General features: G+C 43.5%; 1 protein-coding gene across 10 annotated transcripts in view; it reads right to left on the reverse strand.

Annotated features, from left to right (window-relative positions):
- Nucleotides 1–9,852: 9,852 nt before the first annotated feature.
- SAP130 (Sin3A associated protein 130) overlaps nt 9,853–23,336 on the reverse strand; it is an 82,581-nt gene continuing 69,097 nt past the window's right edge. For all 10 annotated transcript variants that reach the window (XM_030916658.1, XM_030916663.1, XM_030916659.1 and 7 more), the window contains 5 exons: nt 19,390–19,638; nt 19,098–19,223; nt 14,426–14,529; nt 11,050–11,163; nt 9,853–10,792 (listed from right to left, as the gene is read on the reverse strand). In XM_030916658.1, the coding sequence (XP_030772518.1) occupies nt 10,634–10,792; nt 11,050–11,163; nt 14,426–14,529; nt 19,098–19,223; nt 19,390–19,638 (752 nt within the window). In that variant the 3' untranslated portion in view covers nt 9,853–10,633. The remainder of the gene's footprint in view (nt 10,793–11,049; nt 11,164–14,425; nt 14,530–19,097; nt 19,224–19,389; nt 19,639–23,336) is intronic.

Genomic DNA, 23,336 nt, shown 5'->3' on the forward strand with positions numbered 1-23,336 from the left:
CTTCTGTTCACTGTAGTGGTGGATGTTCTAAGAATAATAATTAGGCAAGAACAAGAAAATGCATCTAAATTAGAAAACAAAATAAAGTTATCACTGTTTGCAGATGACAGAATCTTTTTTTGACGATCTTATCTGTAGAAAAACCTAACAACTCCACAAGAACTATTAGAGATAATTTAAAAATTCAGCAAACCTGCAGGATACAAATTAACTCCCAAAAATCAGTTGTATTTTTTATACTTTTGCAATAAATAGTCTGAAAGCAAATTTTATTTATTTTATTTTTGGAGACAGAGTCTTGTTCTATTGCTCAGGCTGGAGTGGAGTGGTGCGATCTCAGCTCACTGCAACCTCCACCTCCCAGGTTCAAGTGATTCTCCTGCCTCAGCCTCCCAAATAGCTGGGATTACAGGCGTGTACCACAACAACCCCCCCCCACACACACAAGTTTTGTATTTTTTTTTTTTTTTTTTTTTTGAGGCAGAGTCTCGCTCTGTCACCCAGGCTGGAGTGCAGTGGCCGGTTCTCAGCTCACTGCAAGTTCCGCCTCCCGGGTTTATGCCATTCTCCTGCCTCAGCCTCCCGAGTAGCTGGGACTACAGGCGCCCGCCACCTCGCCCGGCTAGTTTTTTGTATTTTTTAGTAGAGACGGGGTTTCACCGTGTTAGCCAGGATGGTCCCGATCTCCTGACCTCGTGATCCGCCCGTCTCGGCCTCCCAAAGTGCTGGGATTACAGGCTTGAGCCACCGCGCCCGGCAAGTTTTGTATTTTTAGTAGAGATGGGGTTTTGCCATGTTGGCTAGGCTGGTCTCAAACATCTGACCTCAGGTGATCCACCTGCCTCAGCTTCCCAAAGTGCTGAGATTACAGGTGTAAATCACCATGCCTGGCCTGAAAGCAAATTTTTAAAAACAATTCCATGTATAATAGCTTCAAAAGAATACTTAAGATTATGTAAAATGGGCCTGGCGCAGTGGCGCATGCCTGTATTCAGGAGGCTGAGGCAGGTGATCGCCTGAGCCCAGGAGTTCGAGACCAGCCTGGGTAACATGGCAAAACCCTGTCTTTACAAAAAAATACAAAAATTAGCCGGGCATGGTGGCACGTGCCTGTCGTCCCAGCTACTTGGGAAGCTGAGTTGGGAGGATCACTTGAGCCCAGGAAGTTAAGACTGTAGTAAGCCAAGATTGTAACACTGCACTCTAGCCTGGGTGATATAGAGTGAGACTCTGTCTTAAATATAAATAAATAAATAAATAAATAAATAAATAAATAAAAGAATTTAAAATGGTGTAGTTACTATAAAAAATAATTTGGTGGCTAGCCACAGAATTATCATATGATACAGCAATTCCATTCACAGATATAGATCCAAAGGAATTAGCCACTTACATAGACACTTGTATGCCCGTGTTCATTGCAGTATTACTTAAAACAGCCAAAAGGTAGAAACAACCAAGTATCCATCAACACATAAATGAATTAAAAAAGTGATATATACAGTGAGATATACTTACAATGGAATATTATTCAGATTTAAAAAGGAATGAAGTCCTGATGCGTGCTACAACATGTATGGACCCAATCACGTGCTACATGAAATAAGCCCAACACAGAGAACATAGATTGTACAATTCCAGTTATACAAGGTATCTAGAGCAGGCAAATCTGTAAAAATAAAGTAGATTAGAGATTACCAGGGGCTTGTTACAAAGGAGTAATGAAAAACTTTTAGAATTAGATAATGGTAATGTTGCATAACATTGTGAGTATAACAATTGCCACCAAATTGTACATTTAAAATGGCAAATTTTATGTTACATATAGTTTAATACAGTTTTAAAAATTAGTAATTGAATGTATCAAAAATCTTTGAACTGTATACTTAAAATAGGCAAATTGTATAATATATGAATTGTATCTCAATAAAGCTGTTTAATTTTTTTTTTTTTTTTTGAGATGGAGTCTGCACTGTTTCCCAGGCTGGAGTGCAGTGGCATGATCTCGGCTCACTGCAACCTCCTCCTCCCAGGTTCAAGTGATTCTCCTTGCCTCAGCCTCCAAAGTACCTGGGATTACAGGCACCTGCCACGACACCTGGCTAATTTTTTTGTATTTTTAGTAGAGAACGGGGTTTTACTCTGTTGACCAGGCTGGTCTCGAACTCCTGACCTCGTGATCTACCTGCCTCAGCCTCCCAAAGTGCTGGGATTACAGCTGTGAGCCACTGCGCCTGGCCAAAAATGTAAAAAATTAAAAATCAATTGTGTTTCTATTGTATACTCGTTGGTATTGTAGTACCAGTGAGTACACCAAACATGAAATTAAGAAAACAATTCCGGCCGGGCACGGTGGCTCACGCCTATAATCTGAGCACTTTGGAAGGCTGAGGCAGGCAGATCACCAGGAGTTCAAGACCAGCCTGGCCAACATGGTGAAACCCCATCTCTACTAAAAATACGAAAATTAGCCGAGCATGGTGGTATGCGCCTGTAGTCCCAGATACTTGGGAGGTTGAGGCAGAAGAATCACTTGAACCTGGGAGGCGGAGGTTGCAGTGAGCCAAGATCGCGCCACTGCACTCCAGCCTGGGCGAGTGAGTGAGACTCCATCTCAAAAAAAAAAAAAAAAAAAAAAAAGGCTGGGCGCAGTGGCTCAAGCCTGTAATCCCAGCACTTTGGGAGGCCGAGACGGGCGGATCACGAGGTCAGGAGATCGAGACCATCCTGGCTAACCCAGTGAAACCCTGTCTCTACTAAAAGATAACAAAAAAACTAGCCGGGCGAGGTGGCGTGCGCCTGTAGTCCCAGCTACTCGGGAGGCTGAGGCAGGAGAATGGCGTAAACCCGGGAGGCGGAGCTTGCAGTGAGCTGAGATCCGGTCACTGCACTCCAGCCTGGGGGCAGAGCGAGACTCCGTCTCAAAAAAAAGAAAAAAAAAAAAAAAAAAGAAAGAAAACAATTCAATTTACAATAGCATCAAAAACAATAAAGTCCTTAGAAACAGGTTTAGCAAATGAAGTGAAGAACTTATACTCTGAATACATCAAATGAAAGAAATTAAAGTAATAATAAATGGAAGGACATCCCATGTTTATGAATCAGAAGTCTTAATACTAAGATGGCAAAATTTCCCAAACTGCTCAATAGATTCAACATAAACCATATCAAAATCTCAGATGATTTATTTGCAGAAGCTGACAGGCTGATCCTAAATTCACGTGGAAATTTAATGAATGCAGAACAGCCAGGTCAATCTTCAGAAAGACTAACAAAATGGAGAACTCACACTTCTCAATTTCAAAACTTTCTACAATGTTACACTAAGTGAAACAGTGGGGTGGTGGCTGTCACATATATAGAGCAATGGAACAGAATTGAGAGTCTATAAATTTTTACACATACAACTTATTGATCTTTGAAAAACTGCCAAGACAATTCAATGGAAAAAGAATGGTTTTTCAACAGATGGTACTGGGACAACTGGTGAGCCACATATAATATTAAGAAAACCAAGTGGGATCCCTCTATATCACACAACATGCCAAAATTAACTCACAATAAACACCAAAATGAGGGTAATAGTTACAGGGTGGAGGATTTGTTTTGGGGGCAACAAAAACGTTCTCAAACTGATTATCATGACGGATGCCCAACTTTGTGACTATGGGACTACGGTAAAAGCCATTGAATTACATACTTCAAGTAGGTGAACTGTATGGTATGTAAATTGTAATATCTCCATAAATCATTTTAAACAATGAAATGACAAAGGGTTATCATTAATGATTCCATGGATGTGACCAGGATGATAAAGGAATCCTATGAACAACTCTATGCCCACAAATCTCATAATTTAGATGAAATGTCCCAACTCCTTCAAAGACAGAAACGAGTAAAACATAAGGAGAAATAGACAATCTGACTATGCCTATATCTATTTTAAATTGAAAAAACAATTAATAATCTTCCAAAAAAGAAAATGACAGATCTAAATATTTTCACTGCTGAATTTTACCAGACATTTCAGGAAGAAATACCAATTGTCTACGATCTCCTTCTCGGAAATAGAAGCAGAAAGAACACTTCCTCACTCATTGTATGAGACTAGTGTTACTCTGATGCCAAAACCATGCAAAGATAGAACAAAAAAATAAAACCACAAACCACTAACTCTTATGAACATAGATACAATAAAATATTGGCAAGCTGAATCTAACGATGTATAAAAAGAACTGCACATCACAGCTCTGTGGGATTCATTCCAGGTATGCTGGTTGGACTGGCTGCATCAGCAATAAAAATTCAGTTAATGTAATCTACTATGTCAACGGTCTAAAAGGAAAATTCATATGATCATATCAGTCGATGTAAGAAAGCATTTGCCAAAATCTACCATCTATTCAATGGTTGAAAACTCTTAGCAAAGGAGGAATAGAAGGGAACTTCCTCAACTTGATAAAATAAATCTACAAAAAACCCTACAGTTAACATCATAGTTAATAGTGAGAAACTGGACACCTTACTCTTAGGATTGGGAAGAAGGCAAGAATTTCCCCTCTCTCCATTCCTATTCAACATCTTTCTGGAAGTCCTAGCTAATGTATTGTCAGGAAAAGGAAATACGAGTTATACAGATAAGGAAAGAAGAACTAAAACTATGTGTTCACAGATGGAATGATTGATTCTGTAGCACATCTCTAAGAATTGACAATAAAGGCCACCAAAACCAAACAAAACCCCACGCTTCTGCAAAGACTGCGATATGCAGCACCCAAGGTTAATAACATAGAAATGTCAATTGCTGCCAGGCACGGTGGCCCACGCCTGTAATCCCAGCACTTTGGGAGGCTGAGGCGGATGGATCATGAGAGGTCAGGATTTCAAGACCAGCCTGGCCAACACAGTGAAACCCTGTCTCTACTACGAATACAAAAATTAGCTGGGCATGGTGGCGTGCGCCTGTAGTCTCAGCTACTCAGGAGGCTGAGGCAGGAGAATCACTTGAACCCAGGAGGCAGAGGTTACGGTGAGCTGAGATTGCCCCACTGCACTCCAGCCTGGGCAACAAGAACAAAACTCCGTCTCAAAACAAAACAAAACAAAACAAAAAACAAACAAAAAAAAGAAATATCAATGTTTTTTCTACATACCACCAGTGAACAACTGGAATTTGAAACTAAAACCATAGTGCCCTTTACCATAGCACCAAAAAAATCAACACTTACAAATCTTAGTGAAATATGTATAGGATATATACGAGGAAAACTGTGAAAACTCTGGTGAAAGAAATCAAAGATATAGATAAATGGATAGTTCATATTTGTGAATTAGAACACACAACACTGTTATCAATTATTTGCAACTTGATCCCAGTCTACATAATGCTAATCAAAGTCTCAGCAAACTATTTTGTAGATGTCAACAGAGTCTATAATTTATAGGAAAAGACAAAAGACCGGAATAGCTAACACAAGAATGAAGAACTAAGATGAAGAACTGACACTGCCCAACTTTAGGACTTACTGTAAAACTACACTGACGTGCTATTCATCAAGGAAGTGGATCCATGGAACAGAAGAGGAGGCGCCACACGTAAGTCAATTGATCTCTGACAAGAAAGCAAAGGCTTATTAGCAAAGGCTTCAAAGAGAAATCTTATTAGGATTTCAGTGGAGCAAGGAGAGGCTTTTCAACAAATGGTGCTGGAACACAACCGGATGTTCATACGACAAAACAAAACACAAAAACCCTGGCTCATGTCTGTAATCCCGACACTTCGGGAGGTAGAAGAGGGTGGATCGTTTGAGCTCAGGAGTTTGGGACCAGCCTGGACAACAGGGTGAAATGCTATCTCTATAAAAAATACAAAAATTAGCTGGACCTGGTGGCATGCGCCTGTAGTCTCAGACACTTCGGAGGCTGAGGTGGGAGGATCGCTTAGGTCCAGAAGATTGAGGCTGCTGTGAGCCGTAATCATGCCACAGCACTCCAGCCTGGATGAGAAAGTGAGACCCCATCTCAAAACAAAAACAAAAAATCCTTGAGAGACCTTACATCTTTCATAAACAACTCAAAATGGGTCATAAACCTAAATACAAAACATGAAACTATAAAATTCATAGAAAACAGGAGAAAATCTAGGTGCCTTAGGTTTAGCAATATCTTTAAATGTCCAAAGCACAATTCATGAAAGAAAAAATTAGAAGTTGTTACTTTATTAAAATTAAAAACTTCTGCTCTTCAAAAGGTACTACTGGCCAGGCACAGTGCTGTAATCCCAGCACTTGGGGAGGCTGACAGGCTGAGGTAGGAGATTCCTTGAGAACCCCTGAGTTTGAGACCAGGTTGGGCAACATAGTGAGACCCCATCTCTACAAAAAATACAAAAATGAGCTGGGTGCGGTGGCGCATGCCTGAAGCCTCAGCTACTTGGGAGACTGAGGTGGGAGCTTTGCTTGAGCCCGGGAGGTCAAGGTTACAGTGATCTGCGATCACGCCACTGTACTCCAGTCTGGGCAACAGAACGAGACCCTGTCTCAATTTAAAATAATAATAATAATAATAATAATAATAATAATAATAATAATAATGGCAAAGATGTGAATAGATATTTCACCTGAGAGGATACTAAAGAAGGCAAATAAACATATGAAAATGCTCAACATCATCTATCACCAGGGAACTGCAAATGAAAATGAAATACCACCACACGCCTACGAGAAAGACTAAAATCCAAAAAGCACTGACAACACCACATACAGGAACTCTCCTTCATTGCTGGTTGCCATGTAAAACGATACACCCCATTAGAGGGCAGTTTTGTAGTTCCTTACAAAACGAAACACAGTTTTCCACCTTACAACCCAGCAATCACACGCCTAGATTTTTACCCAACCGATCTGAAAAGTGATTTACACATAAAAACCTGCACACAAGTGTTTATAGCAGCTTTATTCATAATAGCCAAGAATGGAAAGCAAACCAATGGATCCTTCAACAGGGCAGTGGACGAACTGCTGCGTACTCACACAGAATACCACTCAGCAAGAGGAACGACGTACTGATATTCATGACAAACGGATGAAGCTCAAATTATGTTGAGCAAAAGAAGCCAGACACAAATAAGTGCGTACTGTATGAATCTATTTATACGAAGTTAACGAACAAACTAATCTGTGTTAACAGGTGGTAGATCAGTGTTTACCTTTTTTTGTGGGGGCTGGGGTGAGGCAGAGGGGTACTGACTACAGAGGGCTGCTCCTTTGAGGTTAGAGAAATGTCATGTATCTTTATTTGGGTGTTGGCTATGGGTGTATATATTTGTCAAAACACAAGATTTTGACAAATCTTATTAGGATTTGGGCATTCTACTCTGTATTTATACAATAAAAATGATTATTTGGAAAAAAAAGGTTAGTGGGGCAGTGGAGGGCTGTAATTGGATGTGGCCGTGGCCAAGCTTCTGGAGATGAATGACAAGTTTCTATTTCTTACCATGGTGGTGATCTGAAAGTTGTTCTTAAGTAAGAATTTATGAATCTATACATTTGTTTCATGTACTAGGCTTTCGGATGTGTGGCATTTTATAATGTAAAAATAAAAAGAATGTTTTTAAGGAGTCCATTTCATCATTGGTTGGGTTGGACAACATAATCTGTAAATAAATATTCAACCCTATAATTATATGACTCTGTATTATTACTATGACAAAATCAGTAGGCCAGGTGCAGTGGCTCACGCCTGTAACCCCAGCACTTTGGGAGGCTGAGGCAGGAGGACTGCTTGAGGTCAGGAGTTTGAGACTGGCCTGGGCAACATAGTGAGATCCCTCCTCTACAAAACATTAAAAAACTAGCTTGGCACAGTGGTGTGCGCCTGTAGTTCCAGCTACTCAGGAAACTAAGGCAGGAAGATTGCTCGTACCTGGGAGGTTGAGGCTGTAGTAAGCTGTGTTCGTCTCACTGTATTCCAGCCTGAGGGACACCAAGACTATCTCAAAAAACAAAACAAAACAAAACAACACTCGTTATGAAGACAAAAATATTACAAGACATTTTCTTTCTAAATGTTTTTTGTAGAAGTGGGGTCCCACTATGTTGCCTAGCTTGATCTTCAACCCCTGGGCTCTCAAGAGATCTTCCTGCTTCAGCCTTCCAAAGTGTTGCGATTATAGGCGTGGACCACGATTCCTCTTTAATAAAACTTTGGGAGGCTGAGGCAGGAGGACTGCTTGGGGTATTTTTGTTTGTTTTTAGACAGGGTCTCACTCTGTCACCCATGCTGGAGTGCAGTGGTGTGATCTCAGCTCACTGCAGCTTCTGCCTACCAGGTTCAAGTGATTCTCCTGCCTCAGCCTCCTGAGTAGCAGGGACTACAGGCATGCGGCACCAAGCCCTGCTAATTTTTACTTTTTTTAGTGGAGACAGGGTTTCACCACGTTGGCCAGGCTGGTCTCGAACTCCTGAGCTCAAGTGTTCTGCCTGCCTTGGCCTCCCAAAGTGCTGGGACTACAGGTGTGAGCCACTGCGCCCGGCCAATAAAACTATATTCCAAAACCATTGTTTGTAGGCAAGAATCATCCCCTCTGCTTCTAACTTCTGACTTCATTGTCCTCATAAAAGGAAGAAATCCTGAAAACGCTATTTTCTAATCTGCACTGACTTCAAGGCTTGTATTGACAAGCTTTCTTCAAAAAAGTAATCTCCAGCCTGAGCAACATATGAGATCCCATCTCTTACAAAGAAAAAAAAAAAAAAAATCAGCTGGGTATGGTGGCAAGCACTGGTAGTCCCAGATACTCGAGAGACTGAGGCAGAAAAATCGCCTGAATCCAGGAGTTGGAGGTTGCAGTGAACTATGATTGAGCCACTGCACTCCAGCCTGGGTGACAGAGTGAGATCCTGTCTCCAAAAAAAAAAAAAAAAAAAAAAAAAAAGTCATAGAGAACATGCCTACAATACAGGCTCCCACATACCTGAATCCTGTCCTGCTCTAGCCAAAGACCACATGTGACCACTAAGGCAACGTGTACACTGATGAGAAACTCCAGCAAAAGAACACTTTTGTAGGAGTTACACTCGATCGGCGCCGAGTAAAACCTTTTCAAGTTTTCTCCGTATCCTCATGAAATACTCTAGTCCAGCAGCCTCCACTGAGCCCAGGATGTCTTTAGCCTAGGCTCTGCAGGCCTGGGTGGCCTCCCCAATCCCACAGATGACAGCTTACCATTCTACTATGAGGAAGGCTGTCTCAGGCAAGCCAGGGCCTTGGTCCCAAAGGCCTGGGCAGAAATGGAACACTGCCCGTCTCAAATCTGTTCAGGTCAGAGCAAAGGGAAGTGCTCTAGCCCCAACCTGGTAGCTGAAAGCAGGTGTCCTAAGGAAGGAGGGTGGTCAGGTCTTGTCTGCAGAGCAGAAGCCTCTGAGAAAAATCTTTCCTGCTCTGTCGCATGGAGGCCAGACAGAGGTGGTTGGTCTTGTGCCCGCAGGAAGCCGATCTGAGCTACCTTTCCACTCAGGTTAGTTCAGAGGAAGAGGAACCTGTGGAGAGGATCCACCCACCCGAAAGCTCCGCCCCCAGTACTGCAGCCTTAACAGTCCTATAATTGGACCAATTGATATCCGCACTGGGCCACAATACAGGCTCATATTTAAGGGAGCCAAGATCCAACAGATTTCACCACTGTAGCATATTCAAACTACCCTGATAAGTGGAACTCTATGCGAACAGCATAACTTCAACAACAAAGGAGGCTCCCAACAACGTGTGAAAAACCGAAGCAGGGGAAACATTTCAGTGAAGGTCAGTGTGGCACTGATTCACTTTACAGAAAGATGCAAACTGCGCATGTACAAAAACCTCTTTGAGTCCTTTATTAACGTCTGGAGATGTGTGGTACATACAATTAACAGCATCACACCAGCTACAGAAGTACAGAGAACCAAGAGAATGTACTTCAGAACAAGGATCTGAGAGCAACTTCTGGTGTTGCCTGCTCTGAACCTCCACAAAAACCCAATTCTGACACACGCAAGACAGACGATATAACAATTTCACTTGGGAATGGTTCTTTTAAAAAAATGACAAGAACTAATAGTTCAAACCCTTTAGAGTGTGAGATCTGGCAGCTCGCTTGGTGCCGTGGCACTGCTGTAAAAGGCCAACGTGGGCATTTGAAGGTCAGGCAGAAGAACCGAATGGGGTGGGTGGAAGAGGTTTTATTTTCAGTGTAGAGAGATAACAGATGGTCCGAGTGGATACTTTCAGTCCAGGCTCAGTATGGGGCCTGCAGGAATCCACTAGATAAATACAGTCTATAAACTGGAAGGCTGAAAAACACCAGCCAGCCATCCTTGTCATTGCTTCCAACTGGTGGACACTGACGCATCCGGAGTCACTTATGACACAGAGCAGGTTTAACAGGGGTGCCCCAAACGCAAGAAGGCGGCTGTGTCTAGTCAGCTCTGATCCTTTCATGCCACTGGATGTCACGGGTCCCTCTGCTTTCACACATGAACTAAGGAACACTTCCTTTATTTCAAAGTTCCACTTTGGAAAAAACCAAAACCCTCCCCCCACCCCCACCATCATTCTTCATCAATTTGCTTCCAATCTTCTGATTCTTCTGGGTCTAGACTTTTTCCTTTCGCTTCAATTTTGACACTTTTTTGACAGTCCCGTTCTTGTTCAGAAGCTTCAGGACGCGGTCTTTATGATCTAAAACCTTAAGCATGGAGTCTCTGGCTTCACTGATTTGATCCATCACAAGTTTACACCTCTGCATATTTCCCTGAAACAGAAGACATTACATCATCAATCAGTGATCATGAGGACAGTACAGCTTTTAAAACACTGCTTGCCTTTGGGCAGAGGCCACGTTGAGGCTTCCACATAGAGAAAATGTCTTCTTGTTTCTCAGTAGTGCAGGCTGAAGCACATGTTTTTAACTGAAGATACGAGGGATACGGGGGGAAACAGGAGAAGTAGGGCTTTACAGAAAGCAGCTCCATAAAGTGGATGATCAGAAGGGAAGGGGCGCGCGCAAACCTGTATCAGCTCATTTATTCGGTGGAGATCATCATCAGTTGCTGCTTTTTTCTTTGGGATAATCCCTTCCTGCAGGGTGGTAAGTCTTTCGTAGACATCATGTTCTAGATTCGTCTGCAGCACACAAAAGGGAGAATATCATGACCTCGGAAATATTTTTCTATGTCAACCCCAGGCAAATGAACCCACCTTGAATCACCTTTGTAAACTGTCTAAGAGTTGTTTGGGTGACAATGTCCTTTCTCCTAAGGACTAAGATACTAAGGTTTAAAAACAGTAAAGCGGCTGGGCGCAGTGGCTCACGCCTATAATCCCAGCACTTTGGGAGGTTGAGGCGGGTGGATCACCTGAGGTCCGGAGTTCGAGACCAGCCTGACCAATGTGGTGAAACCCCATCTCTATTAAAAATACAAAATTAGCCGGGCGTGGTGGTGCATGCCTGTAATCCCAGTTACTCGGGAGGCTGAGGCAGAAGAATCGCTTGAACCCGGGAGGCAGAGGTTGCAGTGAGCTGAGATCGCACCATTGCACTCCAGCCTGGGCAACAAGAGTGAAATTCCATCTAAAAAACAAATAAATACAATAAAATAAAATAAAGGCAGTAAAGGAAACAGATCAACAAAGACTGATATTATAATTTGCCATAGTTCAGAACCTATCTTCAAGGATAACTTTTGAATACTGCCTTGAATCCACAATTCTTCTGAAACACAAGTCTCCAAGTTTCATAGAAGTGATTTCTGCTAAGTCAGAAGCAGCCAAGGCACTACATTTTTTAGATACTGACAACAGACAATGTTCTTCAGGTCACTGCTACTGAAAAGAAGGAAAAACTTTATGAGGTTGTTGCCTCCTCTTCACCCAGCTGGTGAAGGAGGGATTCTTGCCCTAGCGTTATAGAAATGGCCAAACATGTAAGATCCAACACTGGACAGATAAGATTAACAGCAGTTTATGAATCATAAATACAGTCATGCTCTGCTTTATGACAGGGATATGTTCTGAGAAATGTCTTTAGGCAACTCTGCTGTTGTGTGAACATCACAGAATGTACTTACACAAACCTAGACATTATGGACTACCACATACTTAGACTACATGATAGAGCCTACTGCTCCTAGACTACAAACATGTACACCATGTCACTGCAAGGAACAGTGCAGGAAACGGAAACACAGTGTTAACTGTTTGTGTGTCTACACATATCTATACATAGAAAAGGTATGGTAAAAATATGGCATGACAGATTAAAAATGGTAAAGAGCACTCACATGAATGCGGTCTACCAGGACCGTGAAGTTGCTCTGGGTGAGTCAGGGCTGAGCAGTGAGTGAGTGTGAAGCTCTAAGACATCACCGTACGCTACTGTGGCTTTATAAGCACTGTGCCCTGAGGCTACACTACATCTGTTAAAAAATACTCTTCTTTCTTCAATAACCAATTAACCTTAGCATACTTTTTTTTTTTTTTTTTTTTGAGACGGAGTCTTGCTCTGCCGCCCAGGCTGGAGTGCAGTGGCCGGATCTCAGCTCACTGCAAGCTCCGCCTCCCGGGTTCACGCCATTCTCCTGTCTCAGCCTCCCGAGTAGCTGGGACTACAGGCGCCCGCCTCGTCGCCCGGCTAGTTTTTTGTATTTTTTAGTAGAGACGGGGTTTCACCGTGTTAGCCAGGATGGTCTCGATCTCCTGACCTCGTGATCCGCCCGTCTCGGCCTCCCAAAGTGTTGGGATTACAGGCTTGAGCCACCGCGCCCGGCCAGCATACTCTTTTTACTTTATAAACTTCTAAACTGTTTTAAACTTTTTGATTCTTTTGCAACAAAACTTAGCTTAAAATACATGTTGTGGGACAAATGTGGACACTGTTGGGTGGTTACAAAAAATTATTTTCTTTATATCTTTATTCTATAAATGTTGTTTTCTTCCTTTTTTTTGAGACAGTGTCTTACTCTGTTATCCAGGATGGAGTGCAGTGGCGCGATCATGGCTAAGGGCAGCCTTGGTCTTCCAGGCTCAAGAGATCCTCCTACCTCAGCCTACCTCAGCCTCCCAGGTAGCTGGGACTAGAGGTGTGCACCACTACACCCAGCAAATTAAAACACTTTTTTTTTTGTAGAGACAGGGTCCCACTATGTTGCCCGGCGGGCCTCAAACTCCTGAGCCCAAGCAATCCTCTTGCCCCAGCTTCCCAAAGTGCTGGGATCACAGGCCTGAGCCACTGACCCTGGCCCCTTATTTTGGATTAAAAAAAAATTTAACTTTTTAAACTTGTTTGTTAAAAATTAAGACACAGGACAGATGGGGCAACACAGTGAGACCCCTTCTCTACAAATTTTTTTTCCCCCCAAGATGGAGTTTCACTCTTTTGCCCAGGCTTGAGTGCTGTGGCACAATCTCAGCTCACTGCAACCTCCGCCTTCTGGTTTCAAGCAATCCTCTTGCCTCAGTCTCCCGAGTAGCTGGCGCCTGCCACCATGCCTAAGCTTATTTTTGTACTTTTAGTAGAGACGGGGGTTTCACCACGTTGGCCATGGTCTCCAACTCCCGACCTCGTGATCTGCCCACCTCGGCCTCCCAAAGTGCTGGGATTACAGGTTTGAGCCACCACATCTGGCCTCTACAAAAAATGTTTAAAAATCAGCCGGGTGCAGTGACTCACACATAGTCTCAGCTGTTTGTGGGGGCTGAGGTGAGAGGATTACTTAAGCCCAGCAGGCTGATCATGGCTGTAGTAAGCCATGATCGTGCCACTGCACTCCAACCTGGGCAACAGAGCAAGATTCCGTCTCAAACAAAACAAAACAAAACAAAACAAAAAACAAAACAAAACAAAACAAAAACAAAAACAAAAAGCACAGGAGACAGGGAGAGGTATGACCCGGTCTCTGAATGACAATGTGTTGACTGGCTTATCTGAATAACATTGGAATATCGGAAGCTGGCAGGGAACTGGAGCCTACTACTCAGCAATGAGCAGGGGTTGTGTGCCTGGTCCCTGTGGTATGAAGGGCTGTTTGACCAGGAGACTTCATCTGAGGGAGCAGAGTTGGGAGGAGGGACTCTCGGTGAGGCCATTTGAGACCCCCCCATTTCAGATGTCACAACATGACATTTCAACACTGAATCTTAAATTTAGGTCTTAACACCACAGTTGTTCCCTATATTTTGGATCTGGGTACCAGAACTCAAATATATTTCAGTTTTAATCACATGTAACTGACACAGTGATATTACATAGCACACATAAAAATGCTACCATAACCCATGTTAGCTGGGAATGCTTCAGAGTTACTTTTAAAAAGTTCTATGAACTCAGCTATCTCCAGTGTCTTCTCCTTTCTTCAAAATGATGAACAACTGCTAGAACTCCACCTACCAGCTGTAGTAACTGGGCGGCACAGAGGTGAACTTTCCAGCCTTGAGCACGACAGGATACTCCTTTCTGATTAGCTATTTCCTGCAGCATAGCTTTCTTCTCCTCTGGAACCATAAAAAACAAAAATATGTGTATTTCAGTGTTTAAAAAGGTAAATTATTTGTGTTCAAGCAGTGTAAATGCCATTATTTTAATAAGAATTTTATTAAGTTTCTGAGACAGTGTCTGGCTGGAGTGCAGTGGTACAATCTCGGCTCACCGCAACCTTCGCCTCCTAGGCTCAAACGATTCTCCCATTTCAGCCTCCCAAGTAGCTGGGACTACAGGTGTATGCCACCATGCTGGGCTTACTTTTGTATTTTTTGTAGGGATGGGGTCTTGCTATGTTGACCAGGTTGGTCTTGAACTCCTGGGCTCAAGCAATTTGCTTGCCTTGGCCTCCCAAAGTTTTGGGATTACAGGCATGAACTGCTGTACCCGGCCATAAGAACTTTATTATTATTATTATTATTTTTTTTTTTTTTTGAGACGGAGTCTCGCTCTGTCACCCAAGCTGGAGTGCACTGGCCAGATCTCAGCTCACTGCAAGCTCCGCCTCCTGGGTTCACGCCATTCTCCTGCCTCAGCCTCCCGAGTAGCTGGGACTACAGGCACCCGCCACCTCGCCCGGCTAGTTTTTTTGTATTTTTTAGTAGAGACGGGGTTTCACCGTGTTAGCCAGGATGGTCTCGATCTCCTGACCTTGTGATCCGCCCGCCTCGGCCTCCCAAAGTGCTGGGATTCCAGGCTTGAGCCACCGCGCCCGGCCAAGAACTTTATTTGAGGTAATGGTTTCATCTAGGAGAGGTAAGCCAAGAGGACCCCAGGCTGCTCACTCCCCTCCTTCTCCTCCACTAAGTGCTACCTCCTAAAGCAGGGCTGTCACTCAGAGAGAAGCTTGCCACATGTCAAGCCAGGGCCTCCTCCATCTCCAAGGCCCTGGCTCAAACATTTTGCCGGAAGAAGTGGGCTGTAAAACGGATACCTTCTAATTTCTTCCTGAAGGAAGTGAGTCCATTTGCAAGAGTGTGAAGAAGTTCAAACCTAAAGGTGCTCCTGAGAACAGTGGAGGCTGTGGTGAAGGGAACTGGGGGAGATGTGTGGAACTAATGAAGATGTAGCCTAGACTATGTGCAGGCTGGTTTGAAGGAAAGAACAAAGCATAAGACAGCTGGGGGAGCCTTTCCAAGGGCAGAACAACTTTATCAAATCAAGAAAGAACTCTTCCTTTTCTGTTTTTGAACACTGTTTATCATGAAAAGGTGTTTAATTTTGTCAAATTTTCTATACTGATTGATAACAATCATGTGATTTTTCTTCTTTAGCTTTCGTTGTGGGTTGGCTTTCTTCCCGAAAGATATGTTGAAGTTCCTTGGTACCTGTGACTATAACTACACTAGAATGTAATGTAGGCCGAGCGCAGTGGCTCACACTTGTAATCCCAGCACTTTGGGAGGCTGAGGCAGGTGGATCACTTGAGGTCAGGAATTCGAAACTAGCCTGGCCAACATGGTGAAACCCTGTCTCTACTAAAAATACAAAAAATTAGCTGGGTGTGGTGGTGGGCGCCTGTAATCCCAGCTACTCAGAAGGCTGAGGCAGAAGAATTGCTTGAACCCAGGAGGCAGAGGTTGCAGTGCGTTAAGACTGCACCATTGTACTCCAGCCTGGGGGACAGAGCGAGACTCCGCTGCAAGAAAAAAAAAAGAAAAGGTAATTTGGTTAAGAAGTCATACTGGATTAAGGTGAGCTGTAAATCCAGTGCCTGGTGTCTGTACAAGGAGGGAGGGAGAGAGAGAAGTGAGAGAGAGAGAAAAGGAAGGGGACAGAAGGAGAGAGAGAAAGGAGGATGGGAGAGGCAGAGAGACAAAGAGAAGAATGCCATTTGAAGACGGAGGCAGAGACTGGAGTGGTGCAGGTGCAAGCCAGGAACACCAAAGATTGCCGGCAATCACAAGAAACCAAAGAGGCAAGGAAGGATTCTCCTCTACTGCTTTCACAGCCAGCACGATCCTATCAGACCTTTATTCTGGACTTCTAGCCCCCAGAACCATGAGAGAATAATTAGTACTGTTTTATGCCACCCAGTTCACAGTACTTTGTTATGGCAACCCTAGGAAATTAATAAGGCCAGTTAATAGGGTGAATTACTTTGGCTTTCAAACGTTGAACCAGCTTTGTACAGCAAAAATAAATTCTACTTGGTCAAGGTATATACTGCTGGATTTGATTTGCTAATATTTTATTAATGCATTTTTACATCTATATTGATGAGGAATATCGATCTGTCATTTTCTATATTTGTACACTCTGGTTTTGATAGCATGAAAATATTGGCTTCATAAAATAAATTTGGAATGTCTTTGCCTACATTTTAAAAGACACTGCTGAGAAGGGGATCATTACCTGGTGAGCCGATTCTCTTATCAGTATGTAATGTTCCTCTGTGTCTCTAGCAATTTTCTTTCCTCAGAAGTTTACTTTATGTGACATTAATATGGCCACTCCTGCTTTTTTGTAAATTAATTTCATATTGTGTGAATTAATTTCGTATTGTGTGCATGCGTGGTTTTTTTTTTTTTTTTTTTTTGAGACGGAGTCTCACTCTGTCGCCTAGGCTGGAGAGCAGTGGCATGATCTCGGCTCACTGCAAACCTCCACTTTCCAGGGATTCGTGCGATTCTCCTGCCTCAGCCTCCTGAATAGCTGAAATTACAAGTGTGCACAACCATGCCTGGCTAATTTTTATATTTTCAGTAGGGGTGAGGTTTCACCATGTTGGCCAGGCTGGTCTCGAACTCCTGACCTCAGGTGATCCACCCACCACCTTGGCCTCCCAAAGTGCTGGGATTACAGGTGTCAGTCACCACGTCTGGCTTGCATGTGTTCTTCTAGCCTTTTACTGTCAATCTACCTATGCCACTGTATTCAAAGTGAGTTTCTTGTACACAGCACATAGTTGGATTGTGTTTTTTCATTGATTCTGCCAATCTGTGTTTAATTGGTATGTTTAGACTATTTACATTTATGACAATAACTAGTATGTAAGGCTTAGGTCTGCCACATTACTATGTGTTTTCTGTACTTCTTTTCTTTCCTGTGAGGTGTTTTTTCTTTGAGACAGAGTCTTGCTCTGTTGCCCAGGATGGAGTGTGGGGCAGTGGTGCGATCTTGGCTCACTGCAACCTCTGCCTTCCGGGTTCAAGAGATTCTCCTGCCTCACAGCCTCCTGAGTAGCTGGGATTAAAGGCGCCTGCCATCACGCCTTGCTATTTTTTTTGTATTTTTAGTAGAGACTGGGTTTTACCATGTTGGCCAGGCTGATTTTGAACTCCTGACCTCCAGTGATCCACCCGCCTCAGCCTCCCAAAGTGCTGGGATTACAGGTGTGAGTCACCACGCCTGGCCTCCTGTGAGTTTTAGTCTATCTTCATGTATTTATATATATAATTTATATGTTATTTTGTAGCTTAGGCAAAATAGCTGCACTGAAGTTTCATAGTCAAGAGGCACCGTGTAAGGAGGTTAGTACGAATAGAGTGAACCAGAAGATTCAGGGATCGTAAACCTTTCAGCTGTCAAGTGATCTTTCTTGAGATAGTTTTTGAAGAGCAAGTCCCAATAAACATTTAGATTCTTGTAGCGTGGCTTGAAATGCTACCGAGCAAATTCCTAAATATTTTTTCTATGGAATTCTTGTGGCATGAAGAGCTGTTCAGTGGTTCATATCCTACTTCCACTAAAAGGCAACACTCCCTGACCTCTGGAAATCTCACCTGCTTTCCAAACCTCAGAGTACACTTGTGAGGAAGAAAAGCTGGGAAATGGAGCCGCCTCTGTGCTTCCATTCAGAGACTGAACTGTTAAGCTTCTCCACCTCTGCTTAATCAGTCAGTACTCCATCCAAGCGGGCTCATCGTGAGCCTTCAAGAAAACCCTTAGAGCAGTTTCCAAATGGAATTTATGTAAGAGAATGGGAAATGTGACCAATTATCTAGAGGCTCACATTTCTTTGTACATATATTATATCCGAGATTCATGGCACTTAAAGTCCATCAGTAGAAATACTTGCAGGTATTTGCAAAGTACTATCAGCACTTTCAATCATATGTGGGTTTATTAAAAGGTTATTCTCAGGTTCTACCAGAACAACAAAACATTCATTGAAGGCTTACCCTAGACCACTCCAAGAGCTTCGTATATATGTTAAACAAAAGATCTTTTGGCAGAAATGCTTACAATGCATGTATATTTTAGCATCTTAGGAACTACTGTGGACTTAACTGTGTTATACAGTAACCCAGTACAGCTCTTCCACAATGACTCTGGAAGCCACCGGTATCCTCCATCAGTACTTTGGGAGCTGTTAACACGTGGATTTTACAAAGACCAAAGCTGTCACTTAACTATTAAACTGCAATTCCAATAAATACACACAGCTTGCTAGGGCAAAGGGTAATTTTCTAAGTTTTATATTCTACAGGATATACTTAAACACTGAAGCCTCAAGATTTTGTAACAAAAACTTATGGTTTTTTTGAAACTGGAAAACTGTGGTTGTTTTTCTCTTCTATTTTAATTAAGTTTATACAAATTTCATGCATTAATACCAAATGTTTCTGGAGAAACTAACCTTTGACCCGGACGTCACTGTACCTCTGAAAGTGGTGGTAAGCAGCTTTCCAGGGGTTCCGATAGTGACGAAGCAAAGTAATCGGGGGTCTTGGACGCACTGGGACATACCTCACACCTTCCTCATCTATTACACAGAAGACATTAAACAACTTATTAACATTTGTCAACAATCTTCAAAGTTCAATTCCAGTAAGCAAGGCATGAGTGAGGCTGACTATGTAATGAGCCTCTGGGTTGGACTCTGACTTTACTGGGAAGCGTCATAACACAAGTCAGCCTGTGACCATTACCAATATACTCCTTGGGAGGAGACTTGCGCTTCTCAGCCTTCACCAGAAGACTCTTGGCAGTGGACTTCTCATCATCAGTGCTGTTTGTCTCCATCATGTCACCTTCTTCTGTTGAGATCACGTGCTGTTGCTTTCGAGGCTTTTTCCTTGGGGAGGCACCAGGTGGTAGGTCACTTGTAGGCATGGACAGGTTGTTTGCCAGCAATGAGAGAGATGGAGACACAGTGTTGGTAGCCAGCGGAGGAACTGCTGTCATAGGAAAAGGAGCACACATATCTGTAAGAACTCAAACACAACGAAGTTTTACTTCCTTCCTTCCAACAAAGACAATGATTAAGAAGACAGTACAGGCCGGGCGCGGTGGCTCAAGCCTGTAATCCCAGCACTTTGGGAGGCCGAGACGGGCGGATCACGAGGTCAGGAGATCGAGACCATCCTGGCTAACACGGTGAAACCCCATCTCTACCAAAAATACAAAAAAAACTAGCCGGGCGAGGTGGTGGGCGCCTGTAGTCCCAGCTACTCGGAGGCTGAGGCAGGAGAATGGCGTAAACCCAGGAGGCGGAGCTTGTAGTGAGCTGAGATCTGGCCACTGCACTCCAGTCCGGGCGACAGAGCGAGACTCCGCCTCAAAAAAAAAAAAAAAGAAGACAGTACAGAGCACCAACATTTATTGAGTCTTCCTATGTGTCTTGCACTGTGCTAAGCACTCTGTGGCAGAAGCTGCAAACTCCTCCCTAGTAGCCCGTGTCTTCATCTTCCTTAGTTCCGGGACCTCCCTTTGACAAGGGCACAATAATATTCAGCTAAAGAATGTACTTCCTAGCCTCCATTACAGGTGTGGTCATCTCAGATCCAAGTAGAAGCATTTTGTAGCACTTTTAGGAAATTTCCAGGAGGGAGAGAGAGAGCAGGTGTGACCTACTCCTTGTGTTCTTTCTGTGATGCTGGAACTCAGATGAGATGGCTGCAGCATCCCCACCTGTCCTGAATCAAGAGCATGAAGGTCAAATCCTAGGGGTGGTGGAGCGAAAAGGTAGAAGGAGCCTGGCTTTCTAATAATTTGATGAAGTCCACACACCATCCCTGAACTGTCTGCCTCAGGACTTCTTCCAAAGGAGATGACAGGATCTTAAGAGTTAAGCTACTATTTTTCACACTTTTTTAACATAAATGTCTAGCAGGTAACCTATTAACTCATTATCGTAAAAATCATCCTAATAAGTAGCCATTATTATTATCCTCCAATTCACAGATGAGAAAACATGGCACAAGTCACACAAGTATGAAGTGGGCAGGCTGGGATCAACAGAGGCAGTCTGGCTTCAGAGCTCGCACTCTCACCGACCACAGTGTGCTGCCTCCAGATAAAAAAATGTGTTGCGAGGACGTAAACATTTGCTTGAGCTTGTATGAATCACACATCTAGGACTTAAAAATCATGTTACGGGGCTCACCTTAACTCTTATTTTCACTCTACCACCTACTTGCCCTATTATCCTCTACCCACTCTGCTGCCCACTCCCAACAGTCACACCCTAAACTTTCCTGTCACCGTGAAATAGAAACTGCCTCACACCCAATCTCAATTTCTAGCATCCAACTCCCCAGGTAAATCCAACTCTCTTTCTAGGTTCTTCCCCTCAGTACTCAGCCTCCAGCACTCCTTAGGCCTACAAAGAACTATCACCTGTTCACCCAACCATGTTCCTGCAGTCACCCACCCCTCTCATGTCTATTCTCCCCCATCGCCAGGTCTGAACCCTATAATCACTGTATTCCTTTTCTTCCTTCATTGTCCCCTCCTTTTCTTGCTTTACTGTGCTCACTTAGCAAAAGGACAAGAGGTTAAATCCTATTCTCCAACCAGTCTGCACCTATGCAACTGAATGTCGCCAGAGGGAGACGCACTACCATGCTGACTGGCCTCACTCGGACAACCCTCTCTGCTAAGTCCAGTCTCTCTTGCGATGCCTGCTTCACACCTTCTTCTCCCTCAAACGCTCGATGCCTCTGCCACCATTTGTACTCTCAGTGGATGGCCTTGCTTTCTATTTTACTGAAAAAGATAGATGCAATCACAAGAACATGTCCATCAAGTCCTACCACCTCATTTCCCTCTCTCCACTGTGTCCCTATACTCTCCTTCTCGCCATGCTTTCAGCAAAGGCCAACCTCTTCAGGTACACACAAATCCCACCCACTCTCACCTCCTCAAACAATGCTCCACGAATTCACAACTTTCTCCTGCATCCCCATTTCTTCTCAGTCTACTGGATCATTCTCATTAACATACAAAACTCTTATTTGTCCCATCTTAAAAAAATCTTCTTCTTGGCCAGGCGTGGTGGCTCACCTAATCCTAGCACTTTGGGAGGCCAAGGCAGGCAGATCACAAGGTCAGGAGTTCAAGACCAGCCTGGCCAACATGGTGAAACCCCATCTCTACTAAAAATACAATTATTAGCCCAGTGTGGTGGCAGGTGCCTGTAATCCCCGCTACTCAGGAGGTTGAAGCAGGAGAATTGCTTGAAACCAGAAGATGGAGGTTGCAGTGAGCCGAGATCATGCCCCTGCACTCTAGCCTGGGTGAAAGAGCACAACTCTATCTAAAAAAAAAAAAAAATTCTTCTTGACATCATGTCACTTACAATACCTTTTTTCTCTTCCTTTAGAACAAATGCCTCAAACGTGCTGTTTATATATAATGTCTCTATCTCTCCTGGCTTTCTCCTGAACTTGCTCCCAATCATGCTTTTACCTCGTCATTACATAGAAACTGCTTTTCTCAAGACCTCTGTGACCTCTGTTTGCCAAATCCAAAGGTCACTGCTCAGACCTCATCTTTCTGATCTCTCACGAGCATGTGATCCACCTGATCATTCTCTCCTCCCTGAAATATTTTTGTTCTTGCAACTTTCAGGACACCACACACTGTAAGTGATATCCTTACCCTGTGTTCCCACCATTCAGCCTCCTTTGCTGGACTTTACTTCCTCTCCCATCTCATCGTAGTGCACTATCCTAAGACTACATCATGGACTGCTTCTGTCTTTATCAAGATACATTCATTCCCTAGGTGATCTGAACCACTCATCCAGGCTCATGACTTCAAATACAGTTTACATATATAATGACAGCTCTCAAATTTATATCTGCAACTTCATTTTCTATTCCAAAAGCCAGCCTCATACATTCAACTATTTATTTGATGTCTACATTTAAAATGTCTAACAGACATCTGAAACTTACCCTATCAAAAACTAAACTCCTCATCTTTCCCTACAAAACATGGTCCTCCTGCAGGCTTTCCTGATTCAGCCAATGGCAACTCTATGGCCTCCGATTACTAAGGCCAAAATCTTGGAAGCTGTCCCCGATACTGTTCTCTCACACTCAACATCCAATCATGAAACACACTTAGCTCTACCTTAAAAACATAAACAGAATCCTACCACCTCACGCTACTTCCACCACTACTGCCCTGGCTGAGCCTTCATTGTTCCTTGCAATTAATGCAACAGCTGCTTGACAGGTCTCCCTGATTCCATCCCTGCTCCCAGAGTCTGTTCTTTCCCCAGCAGCCAGAGTGTTTATCTTCAGTCCTAAGTGAGCGCTTGGCACTGCTCTGCTCACACTCCCTGCTCTGCTCCAACAGCTCCCTGCCAACCCCAGCAAAGCCAAAGCCTTTACAACAGCCTGTGGGCCCTGTTCAACCATGATCTGATCCTGCTGCCACTCCCCTTCTTACTTAGCTCCAGCAACCTTTGGTTCTTTGCTATATTTTGAGCACATCATGCATGCTCCTATCTCAAGATTTTTGTACTTACTGCTCTCTGGCCTGGAATACTCTTTCCCCGGATATCCTCATGGCCAGCAACTTCATTTCTTTAATGTCTCTACTCAATGGTCACTTCCTCAGTGAGGCTTTCTCCTAAACCCCTTTA

Source organism: Rhinopithecus roxellana, chromosome 14 (genome assembly GCF_007565055.1).
Source record: "Rhinopithecus roxellana isolate Shanxi Qingling chromosome 14, ASM756505v1, whole genome shotgun sequence".
In the NCBI taxonomy this organism is placed as follows: domain Eukaryota; kingdom Metazoa; phylum Chordata; class Mammalia; order Primates; family Cercopithecidae; genus Rhinopithecus; species Rhinopithecus roxellana.